At 44.3% G+C, this 25185-nt stretch overlaps 1 protein-coding gene across 3 annotated transcripts in view; it reads left to right on the top strand.

Annotated features, from left to right (window-relative positions):
• Positions 1-25185, top strand: part of Cgnl1 (cingulin like 1) — a 157189-nt gene that overhangs the window by 100516 nt on the left and 31488 nt on the right. For all 3 annotated transcript variants that reach the window (XM_047541748.1, XM_047541750.1, XM_047541751.1), the window contains exons 9-10: positions 23559-23765; positions 24500-24604. In XM_047541748.1, coding sequence (XP_047397704.1) covers positions 23559-23765; positions 24500-24604 — 312 coding nt within the window. The remainder of the gene's footprint in view (positions 1-23558; positions 23766-24499; positions 24605-25185) is intronic.

The raw sequence follows: 25185 nt of genomic DNA, 5'->3' as shown, positions 1-25185 counted from the left end.
TTCATTAATGATGACAGATGTGTCTTATTTCATGTAAGCTGTAGTAATAAAGGAAATTGAGTATGACCATGGTGGGAACTTTGTATTATTTTAACAGTTTTTCTATAATCTAAAACTGTTCAAAAAATTTAGTTAAAAATTAAGCCTCTCTAGTGAAATTTTCTGATTCCCAGTTTGGTAGCTCTTCTGTGAAGTCATCCCTTCATTCTTCCAGTGGCTCCATTGTTTTCCCGGTGGCACTAGGTACACCTCTGTTACAGCACCCTGCCCTGCGGTTAACTGACTCTCTTATCTTCCCTACATGACTATGGGCTCCTCATTCATCTCCATGCACAGCCTCTGGCACATGGGGGGCACTCGCATGTTTATTGACTGGGATGATGAAGGAATGTTCTATGAATCTACTGCACATACCAACCTCAGCTGTTATGGTCCCTATATTCAGAGATGCTCACAGCATAGCTATGAGGCAAAATAGCAGTGGGATAATACTGCTGCTATGGTTTAGATTTGGTTTGTCCCCTGCAGATTAATGTGCTGGAAGCTTTGTCCCCAGTCTAACAGTATTGAAGGTGATAGTAGAAACTTTTAAGAGGTGAGACTTGGTGAGAGGTGAATAGGTCATGACCATCCTTGTGAACCAGTTAGTGCTGGTCTTGTGGAGTGAATGATATTACATAGGATGGTTCGGTTCTTGTGATAGTGGACTGCTACAAAAGAGTAAGCCTAGCCCCTCCCCTGCCTCTGACTTTTTCCCTATGTGACCTCCTTTTCTTGTATACACTCCTGTCATGTGTCACTAAACACTATGAGGCCCTCATTGGAAGCTGATTTTGACATTATGCTCTTGAATCTCCAGATTTTTAAACTAAATCAACCTTTTTTCATGTAATACCTAGCCTCAGGTATTTTGTTATAGCAACACAAAATGGACTAAGAGATGCCATGATGCAGTAAGAAAAAATGGCTACTTTGTCTACTTTGGAGAATAGCTTGAAGTTCACAATGAGATGATGTCAATAAAAGTTCTCTAAAAATCTGTCCATCCCAATTGGAGTTCAGATTAGTACTGGTAGAACCAACTCTCTCCTTCCATTTTCTTCACCAAATTATTGCCTGTATTTCTAGTCAAAGACTTTATTTCTTCATGTAAGACTTTGACTCTTTGAAATTCTCAGTGATGATGACTTTCCTAGAGGAGAACAGTTGATTTATATTAAAGCTGTAGGTTTCTCAGAAAAACAAACTCTGGAGACCTAGTTATAAGCAGGCCCCTCTTCACAGAGGTTAGAGGTTCTGATCTACTCATTGGCCCCAGTAATTGAGATTCAAAAGATGAGGCGGGTCTAGCTGTAATGCCTCAGAAACATCACAAATATTTTAGAATGACACTCCGATCCTAAGAGCCCAGTGATAAGACTAAGGATTGCCTGGTCCTCATTTGGAGAGGAATGTTCTATGAGTAATAGTTCAAAGGAGCCACAGGTAAATTAGAAATGTGACTCTGAGTCTCCCAGTGGTCAAAGTGAAAAAGGAGACACAATCATGGTTTCTGTTGTTCAAGAGAAAACAAACATTTCCTCAATGGAGATAAACCTTCACTTGACATAATTCTGAAAATCATGCCAAAGGTTTTTTCTTAGCTTGGGTACATGGGCCCCTATGAACAGAGAGAGGAGGTAGATGCTAAGATTCAGATGTCCCCACGGTCATCTGTACATGCTTCAGACTCACATCATTGAGGGGAAACAAATCATTGTCCAGAGGCTTGAACAACTGCTGTGTAGGGGCATTTAATTTCCAAATTTGACTTCCTTATTGAGAATTATAAGATCACTTCTGCCTTATAATTCTGAGAATTATAAGATCACACATAGGATAAGGGAACTAGTCTAGCTGGCATATATGAGTCTGTGAGTATTTATGCCTCTGAAGTCTGATTTGATGTCAGGAATTACCAAGGCAAGGAAAGTAAATATATTAGACCAGAATTAATGCTTCTAATGAAAATTTGCAGTGGTGTTAGTGGTGGTAAATCTCAGTAATGTCCTTTTGAAATCCTCCTGTCCTTTTGAAAATAATAAAAAGTTGAAGTTAAATCTAAAGAAAGAGATGATCCCTTGAAGTTAGCAAGAGCTCATTCAGAATCACTCAAATATGCTTCCTTTCCTTTTGACAGAGTTATTAGGGAAGGGTATTGGGGTCATAGGCAGATGTGGAAGGAGTTTCCTAGTGATGGATGATAGGACTCTTGATCCTGTCCTGTTAATTTGTTTTCTATGGCAGAAAGACATAGAAAACACACTTATCACATCTGTAGGTGCTCCAAAGCAGGCAGAGACAGCCTAAGTACAAGATGGTGCACCTAAGACTGAAAATGATCTCGATAAGCAGAAACAATGGATTAAAAATCTAACTGATTAAAATGAAAGAGATAAACAACATCTTCTGTTTCCTTTTTTTTTTTTTTTTTCCTTTTTAGAGAGTACAGAATAGAGGATCAATTGTTTAGTAGGACTTTGGATGACCTTAAACTCTACTCCCTGACAGGAGCACATCTACACTCATGTGCATAAGTAAATATGTCATCAGATTTTAGAAACATCTGAGGTACCACTTAGCAACTCCAGTGATATTGCTTAGTAACTTTTTATAACCAGGTGTATTCAGGAAATAGCAAGTAATTCTTGAGCTCCAGTTGTAAATACGAGATTGGTTCAGGCAATGGAACTAAAAAGATAAAGGAGACAAGATTTAGATTCACAGGAGACCCAGGCTCCTCTCCTAAATATGTGTGGGAGAGGAATGGAGTCATATGCCACTGTTGTAGCCCACAGGACTTAGAAGAAGGAGATGAATAATCAGAGATATGTGAAAGCATTGATTGGGAAATAAACCTGAAAGTCACTTAAAAAATAAATCTCCAAGGCAAGGAATGGAGGCTCCAAAGACCATCAATTTTATGTGCCTCTGCTCTTGCCGTTTAAAAATTTTACATTTATAGGCTAGTCTGGAGGCATTTTGTTTTCAAGGCGTAGCCACCGAGTGAGCATTTGTAACTGGATAGTGTGAGAATGAGGAGTCGAGAAGGATCTATATTCCTAACTGGAGGCCAAGAAGTTTTATTTATGATGAAAGTACAAAGGTGTGGAATTCTTTTTCCTCTCTACTTGTCTTTAGGTCTCTGCTATGGTTCTGTTGAATTCCTGGGTGTGAAAGAGTCCGGCTCTGCCATCACCCGGGTTCTTTGTCCTTTGTTTCTCTCTGCACCGGGATTCAGCATTGAACACCCCTGTGAGAGGCTGATAATAAACTCCTATATGATTGGACCATTAAAAATAGAAAATGTGAAAGCCTGAAGAGAGATGGATTTTATTTTGGGAAAGGACCTAATCCTGTGAACTTTCTGTTCTTTCACTGTTGAGCTAAATGGTCCTGATTCTTCATTTTAAATTAATTGCACTGGTGTATTAGATTTTCCATTCCAGAATAGCTGGATTATGTGTTTCTGTTCATTCCTGAACTCCAGCCACTTGCGATGGTGCACAGTGTTCAGCTGGCATCCCACCCAGCAGATTTTGGCCAAGGGTGTTCCCTGGAAATTTGAGTTGTCTAGGCATGAGCTCAGACACTGGTGTGTCTGCCATCCCTCTAAATATCTCCATGTGCTTCATGTATAATGTGAAATGTAAAGCCAGGAGGTAGCTCCCCTTCTCCTCTGCATGAACTAGCGTTCTCTTCGCCCCTTTCTAAAGGACTTAGCACCTGTTCCTTGTTTGACAGGAACTGGGGAGGTAGTTGTCATCACTTCTACTACTAACTGCTTGAAAGCAGGTCTTCTTTTTCTTTACATCTTTCTGAGGGCTTTGTAGGGTAGAGAATCAATTTATGTAATTTGGCCATACCCTGTGGGTCCTTAAACTATGGATGTTTCCTATAGTTCCTGTAGGAAGTTTTTCCTTTGCAGTCACTGAGATAGTTTGCATGCGTAAACCAGAAACCAGCTGTTACCAACTTCTTGCATGGTATGGTTCAACACCCTTTTTGCTTTCTAGTCAACTCATTACCACTAGACCTTTCAATTGGTGCTGGTCTCATCACCAGCTTTCTCACGGACCGGACCGTGAAATGCAGTAACTGAGGCCTCTGACAGCTCTCGGACCTTGAGGGTTCTTGGTCCAGTCTGATGGGAAGGCCTCCCTTCTCTGTTCAGAATTCTTCATGCCTATTATCTCCTCCTTGTTCCTTTAAAATCAAACTTCTTGTAAAACCTGAACTTCTGGTTTTACACCTGCAATAACTCTCAAAAACAACCTTTGGCCTTTTGACCTAGGAGCAACCCCAAGGGGAGAGAGAAAGAATGATGGTAAACATGAGCCCCAGGGACTCTCAGTCTATCTGGGAAAATGCAAAAGCATTGCCCCTGTTCTTTTTAGGTTCTGTATATTAAAAATTGGATGGATAACTTTGGGAGGGAGGTGCTTGTAAACCCATGGAAGAGCATTGGACGAATCTGTGTTGTCCTGGGAGGTGTTTCCCTTGACTTGGATTGTGACCGGCATAACTTTCTCTGATACAGATCGACTGTAATGAAGTACTAGTGTCTCAGATCCATTGCAACTTCAGATAATGCCATGTGAAGGATGAGGGAATTGGGAAGGCATCTATTTTCATATGAAAGCATAACTTTGGAAGCACATAAAGCAACTAATTGACAAGAAAAATAAAAGCATATTTCCAGAAGGCCAAGAATGTCTTAGCAATGCAGATAAATGTTGCTTGTAAAAGCAAAACTGATAACCAGGAGTGACTCTGGATTGGAGCCTCTTGAACTCTGGGGAATAGCCATAAGATAAATGAGTGAAAGACCAAGGAGGGAAGCGTGTCTTTTCAGGGAAAATGTTCACAGGGTTATTCCAGAGTGTAATTGGATGGACTCCCATTTACTTGTTAAATAAAAACAAGACCCAAATTGCCTTTTCTTCTTTGTAGAATTTTTTGAACCCAAAATGCGATGCTTTCCAAGAAAATCATAAGTATCAAAACAGAATTATTTGCAGAACAGATTGAGAGTTGTGCTGGACCTAATATTTGGATCTAGCACAGCCTTCTACTTTTTTACCAAGTTTGTTTTAAAAAGGAATTTATCAAGGCCCTCAAGAAAGGCTCAGTGGCCAAATAGCTAATTACCAGCATGTGAGTGAATATCATAGCATCTCATAGTATGAAAGCATGAGTTCTGGGGTCAGACCGAGCATTCTGGCTATATGATTTGGAGCATGTTGCTTATCTGTTCTGAGCCCTCACTTCCTTATCAGTAAAATGGAGATCATAGCAGAGCCTACCCACTGAACTTTTGATGAAGGTGAAACGAGATGATATGCTCAAGATTTTGGTAGCACAGTATCTGGTACACTGTGGGTACCAACAGATGGATGCTCTTGGTCAGAGGAGAGAAGGGTGAGGGGTCCAGCACAGTGACTTCTCTGTGGCCTCTGTGGTCAGATGTACCTTCTGTGGAATCAGAACAGAGGAGCAGACCCCAGAATAGGAGGCCCTATGCTCTCTGGCACCCCTTGACCCCTTGACTGGGTTTGATGGTGGGAGGCAATAGGATGGTGTGGCAATAGGAGGCTGGGGAGTGATATTGCCAGCTGGTGCAGGCCAGGGAGCTTCGGGCAGGTTCCTGTGGGTGCCTGGTGCATCTGGTAGCTTCAAACAAAGGGCACCAGTGACAGCATCGGTCCAACAGGGAAGAACACCTTGGGTAAGAGGGCTTCTTTGTTTGCTCCCGAGTGCTCCTTGACTGCCCTGGCAGCGGAACTACCTGTTTGTTTTGTGGAACAAAGAACAAGTCGGGTTAGCTTGGAGGGGGGTCTTTGGCAAGTGGGCAGGGTGGGACAGTCCTGCCAGGGCTCCTCTTGGCTAAAACACACTCTAGGAAAAATGCCTAGCACGTATCTCCCTGTTTCAGATGGGGAAGAAGAAGGAAGGCACGCTCACAAGCTTAAACTTTTATCCAGTAATGGGAAAACTCACAGAAAAGCTCACGGGTAACCCGACCTTCTTAGCTCTAGGCGTAGTATGTGTGGTTAATAGGAAAATCATTGGGGACAGCTGCTAACCCCTGAGTGGGGTTAAAGAGAGGTCTACTGTTTCCAGAAACAGGGCAGTCGCCCAGGCCTGGAGCATGTGGGTGGGCCAGGAGCAGGTCCCACAGAATCTGAGTGGCAATTTGATTCTCAAAGCTGTGACCAGTGGAACCTGTGTGCTGTGCAGCAAAGATTCAGGTTAGCATCCCATGGGGATGTAACCTCTCAGACCCTGTGGGGAATAGCTTAGCAATAGAGAGGGTCTCCTCCCTTGCCCTTCAGGATTGGAGATGAGGCTGGTCTAGAGGTAAAATGGAACGAGCTAGAAAGCAGGCGTCGGCACACGTTTCTGCGCGTTGGCCTGTGCTCTTCCATGCCTGCAGCTCCCTTCCCTTCCCAGCATTGCTTTTCTGCCCAGGTACAGAGAAGGCCCCCTCACCTCCGCTCCTCTCCTCTGGGATCATCTCTCTGTCACGCAACACAATGCAGCAGGTTGTGCTTTTTCACCACAGTTGCTCACACTTCAGATCAATCGTTGCAACAATTCTTTTCAGAAGTAAGTTACATCGGTCCCGATTCTGTATTCAGACTAGTGGGTAAAAATTGACATGTGCTCTCTGTCCTCAAAAGGCTGAGTGTAATGGAAGAGAATATAAGTGTTTAAACAAATTCTACCAGTAGATAAAAAATTTCACCTGACAGGGCTAATGGAGGTAATGCAGTAGAGAGGTGGAGGCAGAGTCTTGCAGGCATATGTGCAAAAGTCCTGTGGTGGGAGGAATAATAATATAGTAGGGAAATTAGAAAAATCAGAGCCAGTGGAAGGACAGGGTGAGTGAGGAGGAGGAGTGTGATGTGAGATGGGGCTAGAAAGGTTCCTGGACTATGTCGGCCCTGTGGACAGAGTTAAGGAGGTTTATTGTTTATTTTTGCCTTGATCCTTAAGAGTACAAAAAAGCTGTTGAAACATTTAAGCAGTGGGTGAAATGATTGGTTTGGAATTCAAAGTAATCTCCTGCCCTGGTGCATAGGGAGTGGGTTGGAGAAGGCAGAAGATGGAATGAGACCAGTGAGGGTCTCACACTGTCATCCAGGAGGGAGATGCTGGTGGAGGTGATGGAGGTGGAGGAAGGATGGTAGATCTGAGGTAAATTTTGGAATCCTGGGATAAAGTTAAATGGCTTTTTATATTATACAACTTCCCAAAGCCTTTACATAGACAGAGTGCGGATTGTGATTCTCTAAGAAAGGACTCCACTTGAAGAATTTTTCAGAATTATATGACCAGGTCACAACCTATTTTTCAAAGACTCTGCCACAGTACTTTTGTTCTTCCAATCCTCTTGGGAGAATTCTACATTATGTGGTTCCTTGTTCTGGGGACAGAAGGTTGAGACTGAGCCTGACACACTGTATAGAGAGGAGTCTATCTGACTCAGGTCCTGAAGGGAAGACTGAGGCAAGATCGATTGAAGAGGTAAATTGAGATCTATGCAGGAAGGTTTTAGAGGTCGGGCTGGCAGGCACTGGAACTCAATTTGTCATACGGTAGGAGTCATCTTCGACTCTGAGCTGGCATGGTGGAAGTGCGTCCCTGGCCAGATCTCTCTGGAAGACGCCTGAGAATGGGCTGGGAGGCGAAGTGTGTGTTAGAACTGGGGAGCTGAGCTTTCTAGAAGTGAGCAGGTGGGAACCTGGGCTGGTGGGTGGGGACAGGGAATGCCTCTTTCAAGTCGAGAAGGAAATGTAAGATATTTTTCTTCACACCCTTTCCCCTTGGCTGGCAGCCACTATCAGCAGCAGAAAGCAAAGAGAAAATCTGTTTTTCTGGAGCCTGATAAGCAGAAGGACTCCCTGGGCTCCCAGGCAGTGCGGGTGGAGAAGGCGGGTGTTCAGCTGGTGTGGCTGGGTCAGCCAGCCTGAGAGCTGCTATTTAGGTTAACAGATAATGCCTGGCCAGGGAGTCAAGTCTGAGGTAAGACCATCAAGTTCCCGCCATGGCTGGAATTTCACTGTGTGACTTTGAACAAGCCATTTAATCTCTTCAGGAAATGGAGTGGCTAGAACACTCATCTGGAAAATGCATGGCTAGAACAAATGTCAGGCTCCTTCCAGGCTGAACACCCCATCTCGGAGAATTGCAGACTCACTAACTGGGGCAATCACTAATCAGATTTAGCAAGACCTTGTGCTTCTGAGAGAACTATCCATTTTGTGAAAATTTGGATTGAGAATGAAGCCTTTGTTTAAAAAGAAAAAAGAAAAAAGAAAAAGGTGTAGAATGTTCAATTCACACATTCCTCTGAAGTTCAGCATGTTTTCTGAGGCCAAGAGGCAGCAAAGTAAGGCAGACTTCAGTCTTTCCTTTTAGTAATGTGGGGGTAAATAACTCCTAATGAAGGAATCTGCTAATTGAGTACTCAATTTGGGAACAGAGGGTGCTAACAATTTATTTTTATGTAGGGTGTTTGGAAGCTGACAGAATTTTCTCATAGGAGACATTGTTATATATTGGGGTTGGGTTTTCAGGCCAACTAACAGAAGTCAATTTAGCCCATGACACAGCTAAAACATTGTGTGTTGACATATTTATATATAGATATACACATACACATTGCATCTATACACACATACACATATATACACACACAGTATATTATAGTGTGCATGACTGGTCAGTGTAATATACCTAGTGTTTTAGTCAGCCTTTTCATTGCTGTGACCAAAAGACCTGGTGAGACAATTTTAGGGGAGGAAAAGTTTATTTTAGGGCTCACAGTCTTGGAGGTTCAGTCCCTAGGTGTCTGGCTTCATTCCCTGGGGTGCAAGGTGAGGCAGATCATCATTGCAGAAGAGTGGTGGAGGAAAGCAGCTGGGGACATCACACCAGGAATCAGAGATTTCCTTCACCACGGACAATATATACCCCAAGGAAGGCGCCCAGGACCCACCTCCTTCAGCCATACCCTACCTACTTCACCTGCCTACAGTCATCACTCAGTTAATCCCTACTGGGGGGATGAACACACTGATCAGGTTAAGGCTCTCATAACCCAATCATTTCACCTCTTAACCTCCTCGCATTGTCTCATACATGAGCTTTTGGGGGACACCTCATATCTAAACCATAACACCTACTGCTTAAAACCTATATGAGCTGATTAATTCAATAAATTTTGGCTGTGTGTACACTGTGTGTCAGGCACTGGGCAAACCTGGGTGGGGAGTGAGATGCAGGCCTGCCCAGAAGGGCTCCCCATGTGGTGTTTAGCCTGCTGGCTCTGGGATCAGGCTACCCATGGTTTCATCCTGGCTCCTTTGCTTACTGGCTTAGAAACTGCTTAAGCAAGTGACATATCTTCTCAGTGCCTCCATTTCTTCACATGTAAGTAAAGAATAACAATAGTTAATAATGGTGCCTCCCTTGGTGAAGGGAACCTAAGAATTACATGGGGTGACCCAAGGACAGCACTTGGCACAATGCCTGTCATAGAGAAAGTGCTCAGTAGATGCTGTGCCTGCTTGGTTCAGCTGTGTCCTTGGGTGGCACCACCAACAATTCACTTATGTCCATGTAATTGTCCAGTTCCCCTGGCCTGGGATGGGTTTGGGGTAGTGGCTATAAAGGGGGAGAAGCAGTGTAGGAGGGAAAGAAAGGTTAAGGGAAAAGGGTGTTGTCTCATTTGTCCTGGAAGTCAAGGTTCTAGTTAGTGGCGTTGGGATTGGGGTGAGAGGTGCTCTCCAGGACCTGAGAAGTGCATAGAGGCCTACCTAGATGGTGAGGAAAGAAGATAGGGACTGGTGGCCATAGAAGGCATGGGGGCAGGGCCCAGCAGTGACACTGTGTCACTGTGGATCTTGCAGTATTGGTATTGAAGGAGAAGTCCTGGGCCCATGTTTCATCTTTGGCCTTCATGCAGACACAGTCTAATGAGGGATCTGATGATTTTACTTGGAGTCTGTCTCATGAACCAGAAATCAGTTGGCAATCAGGATGAAGTAAGACCAGACTCTTTCAGCCCTACACTTTGAGGGAATACTTGCTACCACATGCCAGGGAGTAGGGAAAGACCTTGGAGGGTTTAGCCTAAAGAAGACAAGGTAGGATGACTTCTTATCTATCAGAGATCTGGTGAAGAGATGGAAGGGAGTGTTGGAGATTCCAAATTGGGGTTTGAACTTAAAACAATTTGGCATCCCACATAACTCTGACACTGTCTGACTTTGAGCGAGAGAATAATGAAGGAATGACTCCCCAGGTCTGTTTTAACTTATCTGCAGAAATGGAAATTTTCATAGGTCAGAGAGAGGAAAGAACCTTTTTCTGTCATGCAGATGCCATCTTCTTAATCACACAGATGACTGTGACCTTGGAGACCACTGGACTGTAGTGTCCATAAGCCTCTCTTTAGCCGGTGATTACTTCTGTTCCACTTGTGGACATGTTTAACTGTCCTGTGGGATTTTAAAGTCTCCAAGAATGGCACTGTGCCTTATTTAACTCATGTATTCAGTGAGCATAGATGATCAGTGGTGGGCATTGAAGTCCTTAATTGAATTCCCTTCTCTGACATTTTGTGGCTGTGGGAATGAGGCTCAGTGAGTTGTATCTTGCTTCAGGTCAAATAGTCCCAGAGGTTGCCATGGGTTCAGGACATGGGCTTCTGTGCAGCCTCTAGCGTTCCTTCCATTTAGGTCACTTTCAGAGGTGTGGGAACAGTTGGGAGGTTTCAGTACAGTGATAGATAGCACCGTGTTAAGCTTCTGCCTAAGGATGCACAGTTTGGGATGCTTTTAGCATTTGACCAGAGTTTTTGTGGCAAATGGCAGATTTTTCTAGATGTGAGGTCTGTTTCTCTCCTGAGACCCATGGCACCAGAATAATTGTCAAAGCTAGGACTGGGATGGGACCAGGCTCTCTGGATCCTCAGTAGTAAGTCAATAGGAGCCTGGCAAGGGACCTTCCTACTCCCACTCCTGCAGACCTGGTTCTAGGAATGGGCTAGGTCTCTGCAGATAATGTCCAAGAGCATTTCCCAAACCCAGTGGGTCACCTGGGCTACTGTAGGTATCTGCAGTGCTGGTGTGCAGGGCCCCCAGGGTCAAAGTCCCTTGGTAGATGCAGTGCTTGTGGTTCAGTAAGTGGCAGCCAGTGATGTGACTGGGGGTGGGAGAGGAGACTCATATCAGCTGGGTCTGGAGGGCAATCTGGAGTCCAGGCCCAAAGACCAGTCAAGGACGAGGCATCCCCATGTGTGCAGGGTGGGTGCCTCAACTTCATCAGCCCTAGGGTCATCCTTGCCTCTGTTACAGTTTGGATCTAGAATGTTCCCTAAGGCTCGTTGAAGGCTTGATCCCTGCTGGTGGCACTTTTGGGAGGTGGTGGACACTTTAGGAGCGTGGGCCTATTTGAAGGATGCGGGTCACTAGAGCAAGTCCTTGAAGGCTACATTGAGACCCTGACCCTGCTTCTTTTTCCTCTACTTGCTGACCACTATGAGGTGAGCAGCTTACCTCCACCATGTGCTTCTGCCATGATGTTCTGCCTTACCACAGCTGTATAGTGTTGGGCAAGTGACCATGGACCCAAACCTCTGCAACTGTGGGTCAAAGGAAACCTTTTCTCCTTTAAGTTGATTTTCTCAGGTATTTTGTCACAGTAATGGAAAGCTGACTAACACAGGCTTGCTCAGGGCAGCCCGGATAAAGGGCTTAGTAGGGGTAGGGTGAGGTATCCACAGTTACTGAGCAGCTGCTATCTGTGCCTAGGATTGTTTTGTGTGCCTGCACAGAGACCTGAACCCTTGTAGCCACCTAGAATGTACATTACTTCCCCATGATACAGAGCAGGAAATAGATGCTCCATTTCATAGCTGGTATGTGATAAAAAGGATACTGATAGTGATGAGAGTCACCAATAATCACTACAGTTTCTTTAGTGTGCCCTACATTCCTGTCCAAATACTTCATACTTTATACATATTAAATCTCAACCTCATCAAGACTGCATGCCGTTTCAAAACTGAGGAGACAGTGACTCATGAAGGGTAATTGACAGGCTCAGAGTCACATGGCTGCTAGGACAGTCAGGATTTGAACCCAAATCTGTCTCTGGAAGTTCATGCTTTCCTTGTTACAGTTCCATTGTTTTGAGGAATGCAGTTTATGATATACTTGAGATTTGGTTCCCTGTAGACTTGAGGTGGGCAGGCTGAACCCACACGTGGTAGGTCTTTGTGTGATGTGCTGAGCTAGGTTATGCTTCAATCATAAATAGTTCCACATCTCAGTAGCTTAACATTAAGAAAAGCTTATTTCTTATTCCTGATACATTTCTAGAGTAGATGGGGCTGGGCTACCTTGCTCATCAGAGTCCTTGGGGAACCCAGGTGTCTGAGATCCCTGCAGCAGTGGAAACGGACCTGAATCACTGCTGGGCTCTTGGAGCTTGTATCTGGATGTGCTGCATGCCACTACTTTCAATCCACTGACCAAAGCTGATCCTATGGTCACAGCAGATATAAAGGGGGTAGGGAAGCACTTGTGATTGGAAGGGAGAACTGGAAACATTTGGGGAGTGCACCAATGCCCTGCAGTGATTAATGGGGGCTTCTGGTTGGCATGCAAGATGGGAGATGTTACAGTTTGGATCTGGAATGTCTCCCACAGGCTCAGACCTTGAAGGCTTGGTGCCCAATGCAGCAGTGTTCAGAGGGCCTCTTTGGAAATGATTAGATCATGCAGGTTCTGATCTCATCAATGGATTAATCTGTTGATGGATTCATAATCTGATGGCTTACTTGGGAGGTGGTAGAATCTATTAAGAGGTGCGACCTAGTTGAAGGGAGTAGGTTCTTGGGGTCATGCCCTCAAGAACTGTATCTTGTTCTTCCCAGTTGCTTCCTGGCTGCCATGAGGTGAGCAGCTTTGGTCTGCATGCAAGTTCAGCATTATGCTGTGCCTCACCACAGGACCAGAAACAATGGAGCCAGATAACTATCCACTGAGACTCTGAAATCCTGAGCCAAACTAAATCTTTCCTCTTCTAAGCTGACTTTCTCATGTATTTTGTCACAGTAACAAAAAACCAACATAGTAGCCCACTCTAAAATGATCCTGGGGAAAGCCTTTAATTGACTTGGTTACTCCATCCCTCCACCTTTCCCAGTTTTTCTGAGGGAGAAGGTGACATTTTATTCTCCATTCATAAAAGGAGTGAGTATGTAAGAGTTGTGCCCATAGTATGGCTGGGAAATAATTGGTCCAAGGAGAGAATCAGACCAGAAAGTCATGAAGCCTCTGTCTAGAAGGAAGTCTATGATCTTACTCTGTAACTTCTGGATGGGCATTACAATTTCTTCCTGGACCCTATTTGCTCTTTCTCCTGTGAGTGTGCTTTGACACTTGGCACTCTGGTCTTTTGTTTTTCATGATCTGTGCAATGAACAGATCCATAAACACCACCCCTATTTCTAAGAAAACCAAACTGCAATTGAGAGGAATTTTTATGTGGACAAAACCTCAGAGTGGGCAGGTGAGCACATCTGGATCAGGACATTTCTGTTTCTGGCCCTGTTTTTCCTGCCAGTCAGGTGATGCTGGCTGCTGACCCCAGAGGGGCCTGCAGAGAACCAAATGCAGGCTTTGCAGGGGTCTCCTGTGCTCCACCCTGGGGTGGTAGGAATTGGTGTCCAGGCTGGCCAGGAGCGTCAGCCCCTGAGCCCCCAAGACCATGCAGGTTCTTTTGGTCCTCCAGTCTTGGTTGGCATTGTTCTTGTAGCCATGTGGGTGGAGGGACAAAGGAAAAGGTGATAATATTCTACATGTGATTTGCTGCAGTGTGAGGGTATAAAGAGGCATTCATGAGAATGGCCATCATATCAACAGTTCTTGTTCTAAGCATTTTTAATCTTAAAACTGCATATTTTTTGCAATTCAGATTTGATCCTCTCAGCATGGACATATGGTAGCAGCAAAATGGGAAAGTGGAAGGATCAGATTTCACAAATAACAAGATTTCTGGGAAAGGGAGTAGTTCAGAACTGTGGCTTTGATTAGGTCCTGTGAACTTCCAGATAGAGCCCTGGGTTTGTCTTGGAGGGCTTTCCACACCTCCCCAGGAGGCAAAGCTTGGGAAAACCCTCTTGTTTATCTTCTTCAAAAATCCTGTTCAACCTGTCCAGCATGTGTGTGCTGACAGCGAGCTGGTTTATAACGATTTGCAAGGACATGTGGTCTGTCTGTGACCAAATCAATCTAACTGGGAGTCTAACCCCTGATTTATTCCTGCCTCCACCCCCAATTTCTTTCCTGGTGACACAGAGCTTTGGAGCATGGCATTGTCTGGGTGGAGTCCCTTCCTGGTCAGCAGCTGCTTGAAGTTTGACAGCACAGCAGGGAGATGTTGGGTTCTATAAACAGAAATTTCACATGCTGGTCACAGGGTCACAATAGATTAGCCCTTATGGTTTGGTGGGAGGTCTTATCAATATAACATAGACTCTTTTTTATGTCCATGAGACTGAAAGGACCCAGGGAGGCTGAGGAATGTTTTGTAAGATTTTTAAAGCGGTGGTGTTAAAGTAAAAGGCCACAGCGTAGTTAAAAGTGTAGAACTCTGAGCTGTTTTGGAGAAGCCCCTGCATGCAACCTAGTGTGGGCTCAGCTAAAGCTCCTGGTGAGCAGGTTTGGATTCTTCTTTTTCCTTCCATGGCTAAGTGGGTGTGGGCGATGGTCCCTGAAGCTGTCACCCTCCCTGCTTTGGAAGAACCTAGTAGCAACTTGCAGAGGTCCCACATGGAGCCAGAGAGCTGGGTTCAAGCCCTGGTTGTGTGACTTTGGGCTGCCTGACCTGAATGTGTAGCCATCCTCAGCAGAGCTCTTACTCTGTGCCTGAAGCAATGCTAAGTGCTTTGTGTAATGTCTTGGGGTTCGTTTTTCAGACTACTGAGGCTCTGAGGAGAGTAAGCAGGGCCAATTCAGGTCTGTTGACTCCAAAGCTTGGGCTTTATTTTTCCCCTTCGTTTGTATCAAGATGACATTCACATAACACAAAAATTCACCATTTTCATACAATGCAGTGTTTCTTATTGATTAACATTTTGAGCGACCATTACCACTGTCTAATTCTAAGACATTTCCATCACTCTCAGATGAAGTCCTGTCGTGTGAACTCCCTCTTCTCCCATCCTTTGTCAACCGCCAGTCTATTTTTTGTCTCTCTGGGCTGGCCTATTCTGGACATTTCATTTGAACAGAATCGTGCTGTAGGTTGAGGTCTGAACTATTTAGCATGTTGTCTTTTGGGAAAATCACTTTTTCACCTACTTTGGAGCAGAGCATTTTTATCATGGGTATTTTTATTGCCATCTTGAGTATCTCTGTAGATTTATTGTGTAGCTCTCATAAGAACCTGTGTGAAATGCATTTGGTGAACAAGTGTGAGGATTTTATTATCATAACTTTTATTTTGGACCTGTGTCTGAATTGCAGACCGCTTCGTGAATCCTGCCGACTTCTTAAAATACTTAAAGGGGAGCCATATTAACTTATTTCACTTTGTAAAGGAGACCAATTATATTTTAACCATCATAATCATTGAATTACTATAGAAAAAACTGAATAATTGAATATGATAAAAGGAAGTTTCAGGCCATTTTGACCACGGGAAAATTACCACCAGGGCAACTAAAACACAGGCTGTAAATAAAACCTTCATTAAGCATTGTCTGTTTAGCCTTGAGTTATGGTAAGTTAGTGACGGCAGGGAGAGAATAAGCTAGTACCACTTTGTTCTGCCTTATTGGCAGGAAGTTACCTGTCATTAGATATGGTCCTCAACTGTAGGTGGTCGCTGCTTTACTCAGGGACCCTGACAAATGCCCTGGATTAGTGGACTGCATTTGGAAATAACACATCAACATGATGTCAGAGGAGTGAAACCTCTGCCCGTCTTAGTTTACTTAATTCCATGATTGCCTAATACTGCCCAATTTCTTCAGGTTCATTCTAGAATCCTACACTATTAGAGCTGGCAGGGACTTTGAAGCTAACTAGACTGACCCTTTCATGTTAGGAGGAAACTGAGGGTAGAGGGAAGTTCAATGACTCCTAAAGTTGTCAAGCAATAAGTTATTGGCTGAGTCTGGTCTAGAGTCCTCATCTTTTAACAAAAGGAAATTGAATATTGTGTATTTTTGGCTTTGGAATTGACTCTTCCTTGAAGATATTTGGGGTTTGGGGAATCAGCACCCTTAACTTCTTTGTTACTTCCTTCATCCCACTTATTCCCATCTTAGAGTTGTGCCAAGAAGCATTTGGGAGTTGAGTTTGTACCTCTCCTGGAGTCTGAGCAGCATCTAGGTTACTTAGATCTCAGTCTAGGGTGGGATCTGCAGTCCAGCACCATTATCATCACCAGGGAGCTGGTCAGAAATGCAGTGCTGGGCCTGCTTCAGGCTTCTTGAGAAGAATAAGCATTTGATTGAAATTCCCAGGTGATTCCTGTGTTCATTTGAATTTGAGAAATTCCAAATTAGAAACTGTAGGCTAGTGAAATTACAGATGACTAGGGAAAGGGCTGAAGAGAATGCCTTACGACCAAAATATATGCTGTTTCTACCCCTAAAGAATTTACTGTTGCTTAGGTGGGGAGAAACTGAAGACATAACACAAGGAATGTGGTTTTCTACTCTCTCCTAGTGAGGAAGGGAATTATTATTGGTGACCAAGGCCCTGCTTGTGCAGTTGAGAGTGAACTTGCACAGCTGTGTTGGGGAAAAGACAGTAACCTTCCAGCAAATGAGTTGACCTAGGGACACTTTGGTACCTCTCAGCTGGGATCCTGCAGCTTCAACACACTGGAGCGTGGGGTGGCCAGCGAGATGGAACTGACAAACCAACATTCCATTCCCTGGCCTTCCTGGCCTCCACGCCTCAGCTGTTTTCACTCATTCAGCAAAAAAAGGGAGACAGAAAGGAAACAAAAGCTGGCTGTGGCAGAGGCCTTGTTAATTAGTAAAACCTGATATGTCTATGTGTAGGGTCTGTATTAGGACGAGCCAGGCGGCCCGAGGGCCCTATGTGATTACTTGTTCTCCATCAGGATTGAGGCTGTCTGAGATGTGCTCTGACCAGGCAAAACACTCAGACATGGCCAGCGTGGGTGCTGTTTGGGGATTTTGTGTTTGTCAGGAGTAAAAAATGTCCCCTGTTCCGGGGGATACTGTGAACATTTCTCAATGTGGGCATTAACTCATGAGAGCTGGCAAGCAGGTATTATTCGTATCTGGCAGAGAGTGGGGTTTTGTTCTTTTTGTCTGTGTGATACAAGTACATATTCTTTTTCTCACCTCCTTTTAAATTAGTAATTGGAGCACATGATTAAAAATCATGTGTCTTAAAAGTAGTAGAAATTTCACATATTAATATATGTCTCTTTGGGAAGAATTGTTTTCTTAGTTGTGATCAATTTGCTGGATCAACATTGATTGGGAAAGTCCCTAAATTTTTAACAAATTAGCCAACTAAGAAAACTGACTTATTCTTGAAATAAGATCGGGGTCATCTTTGTGCAGTTGCTCTGGAAAGACTCTTAGATCTTGATGGTTTCTTCTGAGAAGAGTAGGCTTCATTTGTAGCTGGTAAAAATATGCAGGCCATGGCCTGAAGCCAAGCATGGTGATGGAGAAGCACAGTGGCTAAGCTGTTCACGGTCCCTCCCTTTTGGGAAACAGATATAGGTTTCGTTGGCCTAGCAACCATAATAACACTCCTGCAAGAGCAGCTGCCTCACTTAACCAGATACTTACAATAATGTACTGGGTAGGTGCTTCATCCTCTTTTACAGATGAGGAAAAAGGCTCTGTGGGACCAGGTCGAGAGGAAGGCCCCAGAAAGAGGCACTGCCTGGGTTTGAATCTGATCTGGCCAACTGCAAATCCCCTGTTCCCTCTACACTGTTAGATATACATTTCCCCCACTTTTTGGTTCTGGAGTTTAAACCCAAGGACACTAACCACTGAACCACACCCCCAGCCTTTTAACAACTTTTTATTTTGAGACAGGACTTCGCTAAGTTGCTGAGACTGGCTTTGAACTTGGGATTCGCCTGCCTCAGCTTCCTGAACCACTGGGATTACAGGCATGCTATGCATTTTTTGAAGTAAAGATGAGAATTCCATTCTGGAGATGATTTATGGTTGTTGCTTAGGCTGGGATTCATGTTTGTGTGCAGAGTGTGTTGGGGGAGGGTGCTTGGCAAAGTCACAGAGCTAAAACTGCACCTTCCAGGAATACCAAGCTCACAGTATCTTTAGTATAAAAAGAGACATGGTGTAAAATGAAAAATGTTACCATGTCAAATGCAAGACTTACATACATTTTTAGTGGAAAAACCTGAGTCTTGAAAGCAGTTTTTCACAGCCCTTGGGATTTCTCTCATCACCCTATGTTGGACTTCTCCAGTTTAGAATTGCTTGGGTGGAAAAGTTGGAGAATCACTCATGCAATTGCAAGTCCTGGGCCATCTGGGCCTTTTCCACTCTCCCAGCTATATGTGGTGAAAAGGAATTGCATAACTATGTAAACCAGCGTGGGAGAGTTGGCGCTCTGTTTTGTTTGTACAGCTGCTCCAGGGCTCCATCTCCGCTATCTTTCATGGCCTAGAAGTGCCTGTGAATCGGCCAGGAAGGGTTTCCAGAGGCTAGAGGAGGTGAGAACTTGGCCGAGGGGGTGAGCTGTCCTCCAAGTGCTTGTGGCCATGGATGGTCAGTCTTTGAAAAGAAAGTGTACCTGTTGAATTCCCATGGTTCAAAAATTTTAAGAGGGTTTGCAATTGAGAACTTCTCCCTACTTTTTCCATAGCTCCAGTTTCCTTCCTCATAGTCAGTCAGTGCCACCAGTCTGTAGTGTAGCCAAGTAGATACGTATCTAACCCCCTTACCTTTATTTTGTACACAGAAGGGGGCTATGTGCATTATTCTGTCTCTTATTCCTCACTGTCTCATTTTTTCCCCCAGCTGCTCAGAATACCATTGAACTGATGTAATTTATTTAGTACCTGATGAATTGGCATTTAGCTGTTGGCAATCTTCAGCTATCATAGTGCCATATGTATGCTATTTTGCATTCAAGTTGCAGAGGCAAAAGGAAGGGACATTATAATTTTGATTATATACTACCAAATTGCCCTGTAGGAGCTCCTACCAGCTTTTTGGCACCCTCCCAGCAATGGATGAGGGTACTCATCTCCAAGTCCCACCCACACTCTGCATTATCAAATCTTTTGACCTTGGCTGCCTGACAGGTGGGGAAAAAATGATCTGAATACAACTCTTAGTGATGGTCCAGGTCCACAATAGAAAACAACACATTTCCTACTTTTGCCTTTGTGATGATTATCTAGAATAGTGTGTACAACTTTTTGGGGTGGCAAAAGAATCAGAGTTGATTTTTGTTAACTATTGGTGACGCCTGTATGAGCGAAAAATGAAATGCTAAAAAGCGAATCCATGTGATCCTTTTAAAAATAAGCATTACAAGTGGTCTAAGTAAATCAAAAGCAGACTCTTTGATTTCCTTTCCGATGGCACATCCTCTCTAATCTTGTTATGACTCGTAGGACTGAAGATCAAAGTGTCACAGAAACACAGCCTCAGCACTGCCAGTGGGGTCAGAATGTTTGTGCCCAGTGACCTCCGTCTGAGTAGCTCTTTTCTCACCCTATCATGCTGTGGTTCTGTGGCCTTTGCCACATGAGCGAGACACAGACTTAAGCCCTGGAAAAGATGCTGCTTAGATCAAAGTGTTTCAGAGCAGGGAGGCCTTGGAGGGTGTTCTAGACCGATTTTTTTTGCTGGCAAGTCATGGAGAAGAACCTGCATGTAGTACTTGCCTCTAACAAAAGGATATGAGTTTTATTTGTCTTTTTTGATTCTAGGACTACCGCAGGCAAATTAGGTATGGTTTCAGGAAAAGGAAGTTTGTTCTATGAACTTTGTGTAGAATAGTGAACTAGGTGTGTGGAGAAGCGGGTGGGAGAGGGCCAGGACAGGAGATTGCTTCTAGAAAGATTTGCCAACAGAAGTTTATAAATTATTTGTAAGCATAATGTGGTTCACTACAACGTGAAGACATAGAGGAAAGTGTATCATCACATTACAAATAATCAAAACAAGTCTAAGTGTGTGGACACACAAACTCCCTGGAGTCAGGCTCAGCCTGTGCCACTGTGAAAGTCGGGGTTGGAGTTATCCCTGCTGGCCGTGAGCTGAGCCATGAACTAGCACACCAAGTTCTACACATCAAAAAGCCATCCAGGGGCCCCTCATCTGCCATGTCAGGGTCCTAGTCAGTGCCAAAACCAGGGTAAACCAGTCTAGTTTTCAGTATCCTCATCTTCCTGAGACTTCTGGGTGAATGAACCCACGCTGGCTGCAGATGTCTTGTTTGCCTTACTGAAAGCTTCAAGCAGGTGTCTCCAGTCTGCCTTTCCTCCACGAACACTTCAGCAAACCACAGGGGCAAACACATCGATCCCCACATCATCCCTACTCTGGCCTCCAGGTCTCCTTTGTCTCTCTTTCCTTTTCTTAAACAGCTACATTAAGATGCGGTTCATAGGACATACAATTCAACCATTTGAAGTGCACAACCTGGTGGTCTTGAGCGTGTTCACAGAGTTATGCAGCCATGATGCATGCTGGGACATTTCCATCCCCTGCCTCAACAAATCCCATACCCATTAGCAGTCTCTTCTGCCCCTTTCCTATATTCCTTCCTCTACTCCTGGCCAACCATTAAGCTCCTTTCCATCTTTGTAGATTTGCTATTCTGAGCATTTCATGTAAATATCATATGCAATTTTTTTTGCAACTGGCTTCTTTCACTTAGCAGAATCCTCTCAAGGTTCATCTGTGTTGTAGCATGCATCAGTATTTCACTCCTTTTTATGGCCAAATAATATTCTACTCTATGAATATACCAACATGGCCTATTTCTTTTTTAACTCATTCATTTGTTGATGGACTTAGGGGATGTTTCACTTTTTGGATATTATGAATAATGATGCTATGAACATTCATATACAAGCTTTTCTGTGAACATATATGTTTATTTCTATTAGGTATTTACCAGCTGGTGAAATTGCTGGACCATAGACTAGCTCTAACATTTTGAGGAGCCACCAAACTGTTTTTTAATATGTCTATACAACTTTATATCCCCACCAGCAATGTCTGAAGGTTTTAATTTCTCTACATCCTCCCCAGCACTTGTCCTTGTCTTTTTAATTATAGCTGTCCCACGTGGGTGTAAATTGGCACTTCATTGTGGTTTCTCTAATGACTAATGACGTTAGCATCTTTCCATGTGCTTATATTGTGTCTGGAAAGATATCTAATTGACTTTTTGGCCACTTAAAATGACTTGTTTCTCTTTTTATTAATTTGAAGAATGTTTCATATTTTCTATTTGCCCTTTCTCGAGCTTTTGATTCGTAAACATTTTCTCTCATGCGTGGGCTGTCCTGGCACCATCGCGATGGTACCATTTGCAGCACAAAAGGTTTTTAATTTGAAGGAGTCTCATGCCTTCTTGTCTTGTCAGTGTGCTTTTGGTGTTGAAGCTTGGAACTCTTTACCTAACTTGGGATCACAGATGGACTTCTGCATTTTCTTCCCAGGGTTTTACAGTTTTAACTTTTACATTTAGACCTATGATGCACTTTTGGGTTCATTTTTGTGTGCCATATAAAGAGTCTTACTTTATTCCTTTGAGGGTGACTGTCCAGTAGTTCCAGGACCACTTGTGGAAGGCCAGGCATTCCCCACCAAATCATTTTGGCACCCTGTTGAAATTGATGGACAGTAAATGTAAGGGTGTATGTCTGGACTCCCTGTTCCATTCCTTAGTCTCTATGTCCTTATGCCAGCACCACCCTATCTTGATATTTGTGACTGTGTCCTCTTAAGACATAAAGAGTCAGGGCAGGAATGGGCTAGTATGATCAGTTATTGAATTCTTTAGATCACTCCTCAGGATTTCAACAACATCTCCTTTCTCTTTCTCGGGTTCATCTCTATGATGGATTCTCTTTCTGGTTTTATTAGAAGATGGTATCCAAGTAATCCTGAGAAATCCCAGCCACTGGCACCTTAGTTTGCTCCTAGCAATGCCAGCTAACCTCAGTGTAACTCAGCTGCTTGGTGCTAATGGGTCTTCTTGGATGTATAGAATTAAACATTTTGGGTTGCCAAAAGATGCTGTGGTTTCTGAAATTCTCTAAATTGGTTAAGTTCAGGATAGTACAGCTTACTCTATCATTAAAAGATTTAAAAATCTTTCCAAAAGCTATGCAAGTAAGCAAACAATTTTAGCAGACAGCTCTCCCTGATGGGCTTTCAGAGCTAAATTTTGTCCTCTGAGTCTTTCCTTGCAGGTCTCTGCACTGTCACTTCATGAGAATGAGAACTTCAAATGTGGGCCTGTAGGTAGCAGTGGAGGAACAGAGAACAGCCCAGAGGTCTGCCCAGAGTCCGAACTCTGGACAAGACCACTCGCCATAGCTTTAGGTTGCTAAGCCCTCGCTATAAAGCCCACGTGACAGAGGAATCAAAGGGAACCACAGTAGTTGTTGCTGTTCTCTTCCACTGTGAACCGTGTGCAGCTCAAGCCACTTTCAGATGATAGTACCTAGGGCTTGGCCTATGAAATTTCAGCAAATTTTAATTTGTTTTATATTAAACATTAACTAACCTGTGTACAGTCGTCATCCTCTGTTGTGAGCTCTTATGAAGGACCCTGCCCATGGTGACGGGCAGGGAAGATGAGAGCTATGAGTCAGGTTCTGGGTCCCATCTGCCCGAGTGCAGTTCTTTCTAAGTGATCTTGGGCAATTTAAACTACAGGGAATTCCAATCTCCTTGTCTTTGAGGTGTGATAAGAGCAGCTCTCACCTTGAGGCTTGTCACAAGGTGGAGAGCCCATGAAAAGGACTTAGCACAGGCGAGCTAAGCCATTGGCAAGCTTTTCTACGGAGCCAGATGGCAAATCTTTTGGGCTTTGTGACAGCAGAGGCCTTACCTCTGCTGGTTTTTGGCTGGCTCTGCTGTAGTAGCTTGAAGGCAGCCACAGTCTGCATACGAGTGGGCGTGGCTGTGTTCCAAAACAAGCTTCATTGTTTTTTACTTTTTTTTGTTTTGGCACTGAGAATCAGAACCCAGGGCCTTGTGCATGCAAAGCACGTGCTCTACCACCCATTGAACTTCACCCCCAGCCTACTTCATTTATTAAAAGCAGTTGGTGGGCTGGATTTGGCCTGTAGGCTGTCATTGCCAGCCCCCCTTCAGCTCCAAGTAAGCACAAAGCCTGGCACATGGTGGGATTTTCAAAGATGTCAGCCACTCACAGCCCAGGGGCTGCCTGTGAGCTCCAGTTCCCTTGTTCACGGCTCCATGTTTTTAACAGAATGTTGAGGTCCTGGCCAGCCGGAGCAATGCTTCAGAGCAAAACCAGGTGGGAGCTGCCAACCGCGAAAAGGCTTTAAAGGAGGAGAACGAGAAGCTGCGGGTAAGAATTGGAGAGCTGGAGCGGAGAATGGCTCAGCTGCAGAGGCAGATCGAGGATGTGAAGGGTGATGAAGCCCAAGTGAAGGAAACACTCAAGAAGTGCCAGGTGAGGCACATGGTTCAAGCTTTCTTTCCTGTGAGTAGTCTCAGAGGTGGGGAAGGGGTTTATTACCATAATTTGGTAGGAAAAGTCAATCTGAGTATTCTCTCTGGGAGAGCCATTTCTTTTGTTCCTCCAGAAGAGGCGTGAATGGGAGACCTGGGAACAAGATGGTCAGGTCAGAATGTGAAACCATGTCCCCAAGTCAGACCCCTTAACCTGCGGAGGCTTCATGGGACCTCTGAGCACTGCAGAAGCCATCTTTGCACCACCATTAGGCTGATTCTCACTTGAAACTATTGTTGATAACACTTAGTTTATGTTTTTAAGGTTACACAGGTTTTTCCAAAGCAATTATCCAGTTTGCTAGGCCTCTGGAAGTGAGAAGCCATTAGTGGGAAATGCACACACCCATGGCAGTAAGCAAAGGCAGCTGCCAGTGTCTCACAGAACTGACTGTGCCTGGGACTGTTGGCTTCCTGTAGCTTCTGAGACTCCAGGGGCAAGTCTGAATATTTGTATTTTCAAAAACGCCTTAGATAATTTGGATGTTCACATGTGGCTAGAATTGGAACTGCGAACAGGTTCACATATCCAAGAGGCCAGCTTCTGGGTGTCACGTGTCATCTTATAGCTACACTGTGTCCATGGATGTCTTCTTGTTCATCTCATCCCACCAAGTCAGCCTCCCAGGCACAGCACACATCTCGGCACACCCTGACCCAAGTGTTTCATTGTAGGGTGAAATGCAGCAGCTGGAGAAGGCCCTTGTGTGTGCCAAAAAGGAAGAAAAAGAAGCCACGTCAGCCAGAAGGGTCCTAGAGAGTGAGCTAGCAGATGCTCAGGTAAACACTGAGGGTGGTCGTCTTTGCCCCCTTGTGAAAGGGCAGGCAAAGATCGCCTCTGGTCATCTCCTTCCAGTTAGTTCTCTTTCACCTATTATAATCACCTGGGCTTCTGAAAGTACTGGTGGTTCTCACCTGGGGGGGAGACATTTGGCAATGTCTGGAGATATTTTGGCTGTCACAACTGGGGGGTGATACTGGCACCTGGTGGGTGGAGGCCAGAGATGCTACTTAATATCCTCTAAAGCTCAGGACAGCCCCCACCACAAAGAATCATCTGGCCCACTCATCAATGATGATAGGATTGAAAAACCTTGGTTTATACATTAAAGAGCTTGACAACTTTCCAAAGATAAAAGATGAATTGTGTCAGAAGGCTGGCAGGATCGGTCCCCAAGGCAGTATGCAGTCAGCTTTCTGGTTGAAGCCAATTTCCCTTCTCCTCTGGGCAAATGCATTCGGCAGAGTACAGTCCTTTAGGATGGCTATTAAAAGGAGAGGGAGGAAGTCATTTCCTTGAAACTAGATAGCTATCTCTATTCAAAACCAGTAGGTTCTTAGAAAATGAGATTTTCCCATTT

The sequence above is a fragment of the Sciurus carolinensis genome, chromosome 2, assembly GCF_902686445.1.
Source record: "Sciurus carolinensis chromosome 2, mSciCar1.2, whole genome shotgun sequence".
Taxonomy (NCBI): domain Eukaryota; kingdom Metazoa; phylum Chordata; class Mammalia; order Rodentia; family Sciuridae; genus Sciurus; species Sciurus carolinensis.
Note: the sequence above shows the minus strand (reverse complement) of the source record. Positions and strands in the feature narration are given on the sequence as shown.